Raw genomic sequence first — 5,710 nt, forward strand, 5'->3', positions numbered from 1 at the left:
AAAAATATTAAGATACAGTACAAAAGTCTCACCCTCAAGGGTTTGAATTAGGCCCCCATCGTATTTCACCCAAAATGAAAGAAAACATAGACAATTTGTCTTTTCAAAACTACCGTCCCACTTTAAAAAAAAATATTCTCGTCATAGGGCCCGTGTTTGGGCAAAAATATATGAAATCATTTTTCCTATTCTTTCCCCGAAACCCTACGACTAATAAAGATATTAACTTCTTAAAATATTCAATATACGTGGATGGTAATAGGGGAAAAGGCTAGATTTATCCTAACGGGACCAAAAGTAACAATAGAGTTTATACTGTAACAGCGGTACGTATAGTAAGCAAAATCATATGAAAAGAAAAATTTTAGTTTTTAAAAATTATTCTAGATTACACGCAGTCAAATATGGCAAATTCAAATCTATATTAAGTCATTATTAGATAATGGTAAATAATTCTAACTTATGATTTATTTCTATATGATCTTCCTTTCATCAATAAGCAAGATTTTTTATTAGTAAATAATTTCGTTAAATTATGGTAATTCCAAATTGTTCTTAATGAGAATATATACCAAAATTTAATAAAAGAAGAAAGAGATAAAATTTCTTGCTTTTAATTTTCTAAATTTAAATTCTTGTTATTATGTTTACATATTAAAAAATCGATAACACAGAAATTCAAAATTTTTAAATCATAAAACTTTATAATAATCTCTATTTTGTTGTACAACGAGTTGATAAGAAAGCAAGTGTGTTCTACTCGTAATACCATGGCGTATATCTATTGATTGGCTGGTTGTATTATGACAGGATGCACAGAAAACTTTCTCGGCGATTTGTCAATTTTATTTCTGTTTAGTAAAAGATTTCAAAAGATTTTTATGTCCTACTTTCTCTCTTTTAGTTCAAAGTGTAAACAGATTTTTATGCATGAAATTTCTCTAGTTAAGTTTCAGCTTCTTGCCATTGTTGTTGTTGTTGATGCAAATCTCTAAGCACAAGAATTATTATTGTTAAGCCATGTTAAAGTTTGATCCTTTCAGGCACTGCCCACAAATGGTTTTGAGGCCTCTTGGTTTTGTCATTGTTCTTGTAATTCTCTATCTTTTCTTGATTATTTTATAATGTAATTCCATTGTTGTTTGCTTATATGAACGTTTTCATGGCTGCAGGGGCTTTGTGGAGTGTTAACATTGGAGTTGTTGTTGAGCACTAAACAAACTGCACATGCCATTGCCTCGGAAACTTATGGTGCACGCAACAGATCCTTTTCCGAAATCGAAACAGCAGCAAGATTGTTGTATCCTCTGAATTCTTCTGCAATCAAGTTGTCAAGATCTTTGAGTTCACTTCTTGATGGAACTGAGCTCTCATTTGATGCCATTGTAACTAAGGTTAGCAAAATGCAGTACAAATTATGTGCTATAAAAGTGACAGTAATAAATTGATACAAGACACCCCTCTGATTTGATTTTGTGTTTCAGGTTGCACCAACATTGTTCATAGCACTTTCAACAATTCCGCAGTTATCTCAGGTTTCTTTTATAGGATTGCAGGGTCTGTTGTTTTCATATTATGTTGATGGGGATCGAACTCTTGCAGTATATTCGAATACTTCGTTTTCTTCGACTTGGTATACTCAACCGGTGAATCACGACACTGGGGTGTTTTATGGCACTCCTGTTCCTTCAAACCCTTTGTTTTCTGTGAATGCAACTTGGTTTCAGGAGGCTTTGAATAGTACTAGTGGGCACTCTTCATTTGGGACAGGATGGAACAATGCAGAAGATAGCTTGTATTATAACACTGTTGCTATGGATACCAGGGGTGTTATATGCCTTGGTTTTCCGTCAAAAGTGGTAATTGAACGTTTCGCGGCGTTGGATTTTCATGGAGGAGATTTTCATTTGGCAACTACTGATGGGAAAGTCATTATGCAGACAAAACTTCAGAACATTCAAATGGTGATAAATAACACCACAGTTCTATTGCAAAAATTATTGCCTAATGGTGATCCTGCTAACACTATTGCCAATCTTTCGTGTACTTCTAATGATGGAAAATCAAGTTATTTTCACGAAAAATTCATCGGAGTCCACCATGTGTTCTTCTGCTCCACCCTTGAGATTGCTGGAGTTCAATCGGTATGTGAATTTCAACTACAAAGTTCTATATTGAAAAAGTTCAAATCTGTTTGACAAAATGCTTCACTGACCAAATAGTCTCTGCTGCCATACTAGTTAATGTAATATATGAAAAAAAAAACAATCAGTTAATCTTTCATTGTTAAGGATTAAACATACAAATTTGTTCATTCTATTTCTGTTCCTTGTCATACAGGTGCAATGTAGCCATATAAATGCTGTATATGTTTGATTTAGTTGTGATTTTTCAGGTGTATGTATTGGCTTATCCCAGGGGAGGACTGTTGAGCCTTGTCAGCAGAAACAGGAAGCTATCACTCATTTATGTTGTGCTTATGCTAGTAGCTGTGACAATCTCTCTTAGCACCTTCATATTCTTAATTACAAAAGCAGCAAAAAGAGAGATGTTCTTATGTGCTGCCCTCATAAAGCAAATGAATGCTACTCAACAAGCCGAACGCAAGAGTATGAACAAGACTTTTGCCCTTGCTAAAGCAAGCCATGATGTCCGCGCTTCATTAGCTGCTATTACTGGCTTGGTGGAGCTTTGTCATGAAGATGCCAATCCTCAGACTGAGTTGGCAGAAAATTTGGGACTGATAAAAACTTGTACAAAGGACCTACTGGGTCAGTTTTTTCTCACCTTTGTGTTCCTCTTCACATTTTATGGTGTTTTTACTTACCAAACTTTCTTCTTTCTATGGAATGGTTAAGGCATATTGAATTCAGTCCTGGAGATGAGTAAAATGGAAGCTGGAAAACTGGAACTGAAAGAAGAAGAATTCAACTTGGCTCAACTCCTGGAGGAAGTAGTTGATTTGTACTATCATGTTGGTATAAAGAAAGGTATAGATATTGTGCTTGATCCGTGCGATGGCTCTGTTCTTGGATTATGCCTTGTAAAAGGTGATCGCGTAAAACTGAAACAGATCTTATGCAACTTACTTAGCAATGCCATTAAGTTTACATCAGAAGGTCATGTCTCTGTACGTGCAATGGTTAAGAAAAAGAGTTTCAAACAAGATATTATCGCTTCAAATCATAACATTGTCTTGCAGTGTCTATCAAAGATGTTTTTCAAGAACAAGGAAGGTTTCAATGACCTAAATGCGCTTCATTCAGTTGAAGAAAATCCCAATTTAATGGTGTTTGAATTTGAGGTGGATGATACAGGCAAGGGAATTCCCAAAGACAAGCAAAATTCTGTCTTTGAAGAATTCGTTCAAGTCAAGGAAACTGCTCTTGGCCATGAAGGCATCGGTTTAGGACTTGGTATCGTTCAATCGATGGTAAGTAACTCAGATACTGTTTTGTTCAGCTGATTGGAAACATAATGAACTAATATTGTTGCACTTTTTTTCATTGCTGAAATTGTGCTCTAGGTACATCTGATGAAAGGAGAAATAACAATTGTTGAGAAAGAGCATGGTGAAAGAGGCACTTGCTTCAAGTTTAACATTCTCCTTACTCTATGCGAGCAAGAGTCAATTGACACTAATGAAGAACATCTCAGAGCACACAATGATTGGCCTCAATCTGGATTTCATCAACATCTTGCAGCATTTTGGAACCCTGCACCTAAACTAGATGGATCTCACATCATACTCTTTATAACCGGTGAGGAACGAAGACGAGTCTTGAAGAGGTACATTGAGAACAACTTAAACATCAGAGTGACAATTGTAAGGCAAGAAAAAATGCTTCACCAGGAGCTCAAGAAGATAAAGCGCAAGATGGATCCTTCTTGTTCAGGAAAACCTGAGTCAAATGTAGTTGATATCTTGACCATCTCTGCATCCAGTAACTCTGATACAGGACCAAGTGATGGGGCTCAGGGCATTATACAAGAGGGAAGTGACAATGTTTTGCCATACCACAGAAGGACAAACTCGAAAAATTGCTCGAGCTTTACACTGGTAGTGATTGATGCCAGTGCTGGTTCTTTATCTGAATTGTTCAAAACTTTATCCAACTTCACAAAAGAAATTCCTAGCTTTTCATGCAAGTTTGTCTGGTTACATAATCCAATCATGCGGAATTCTCATTTAAGAGAACACCAAGAGTACCAGCTTATTCCTCCATGTGATCATGTTATAAACAAGCCATTTCATGGTTCGCGTTTGATCGAAGTGCTGAAGCTTCTACCTGAATGCAAGAGTACATCCCATTCCCAGCGCAGCTTCCGAAAGTTAAAGATGACATCAACATCTCAAGAAATTCAGTATTCCCCAGACCCCAATCCTTCAAACAAATCGAAGGGCTTGAGAACCGAGACAGGAACTTCTTCTTCTCCTTCACATTACCCCTCCATTGAGCAGACAGTTTTGCATAGTGATGGAAAAAGCAATGAGAAGCCCCTGAATGGGAAGAAAATTCTGATAGTTGAGGATGCTGCAGCAATGATCAAGTTGACGACTACCAGAATCAGTAAACTTGGAGCAAATGTTGAAGTATGCACAAATGGGAAAGAGGCATTTGATCAAGTTTGCAAAAATCTGAGTGATGCAAGAAAGGAAGGACATTCCAAGACTCTTCCTTATGATTATATCATTATGGACTGTGAGGTACTCATATGCAAACTTTTTATCTTAAATAAATGTTTATCTGCATACTATTATAAAACAACAGTATGTAAATTTTTGTTTCTGGTTCTTGACAGATGCCAGTAATGGATGGATTTGAAGCAACAAGACTGATAAGAAAGGAGGAAGAAGAATACAATGTTCATACTCCAATAATAGCATTGACAGCACATGCAGTGGCTGAGGAGGAAAGCAAGATTGCCAATGCTGGAATGGATTTTCATTTAACCAAACCATTGCAAGTAGAGGAGTTGTTAGATGTCATTCACTCTATTGATGAGAAATGGAAAAACATTTCCAAACAGCAAGCTTGTGTTTGAGTATGTACATATACACTGTAATTCTGAATTCTCAGAATTTAATAAATTTTAAGTTTAGTTTTTGTTATTCGAGATTTGGTTACATGTATAGAGAGAGAACGAGGTTGAAGGAATGGTTATTTCATTTATAAAAGTGAATCTTAATTTATCGTAGTTTTTCTTATAAATCTAATTCTATGTATCTCTTTGTTAATCCCTCATAAAGTGGGATTGGATAGAAATTTCTCTCAAGGAATCCTCTATAGATATCCACCACCAAAGGTTTACCTTAATGACATTTCCATCCAAAAAATTTCAAAATACCACTTTCCCAACCAAAGTTAATATTTCATTACTATCCAAAGCCGATTCCGACAGCGAAAATTCTCTTCGTCACCATCATTTAAACCTTCAGTCTCCTCTATACAAAATCTCTCTCACTCCGTCACCTGATTTCTTGCTGATTGTCGACTACCGCAAAGTTATAGTTTCCTATTCTTAGCTCATTTTTAGCTGATTCCAACAGCTAATATTCAATTTGGTCACTACTATTCGATCCATCGGCCTCTACTCTACAAAATTTCTCTTATCCTGGTTGAGAAAGTGAAGTATCTGTTAGATATTAATGGAATATAAACTTTGGGTAGGAAAGTGGTATTTTGAAACTTTTTGGGTAGAAAAATGT

The 5,710-nt window shown here is 35.9% G+C and overlaps 1 protein-coding gene across 1 annotated transcript; it reads left to right on the forward strand.

Moving 5' to 3' along the window:
- The first annotated feature begins 1,020 nt into the window (after positions 1-1,020).
- LOC116111214 (histidine kinase CKI1-like) lies at positions 1,021-5,143 on the forward strand. The gene is made up of 7 exons (XM_031397407.1): positions 1,021-1,092; positions 1,173-1,394; positions 1,485-2,144; positions 2,396-2,771; positions 2,859-3,433; positions 3,527-4,708; positions 4,804-5,143. The coding sequence occupies exons 1-7, from the start codon at positions 1,021-1,023 to the stop codon at positions 5,044-5,046; spliced, it is 3,330 nt and encodes a 1,109-aa protein (XP_031253267.1). The 3' UTR covers positions 5,047-5,143.
- The last annotated feature ends 567 nt before the right edge of the window (positions 5,144-5,710 follow it).

Source organism: Pistacia vera, unplaced genomic scaffold, assembly GCF_008641045.1.
Source record: "Pistacia vera cultivar Batoury unplaced genomic scaffold, PisVer_v2 Contig63, whole genome shotgun sequence".
Taxonomy (NCBI): Eukaryota; Viridiplantae; Streptophyta; class Magnoliopsida; order Sapindales; family Anacardiaceae; genus Pistacia; species Pistacia vera.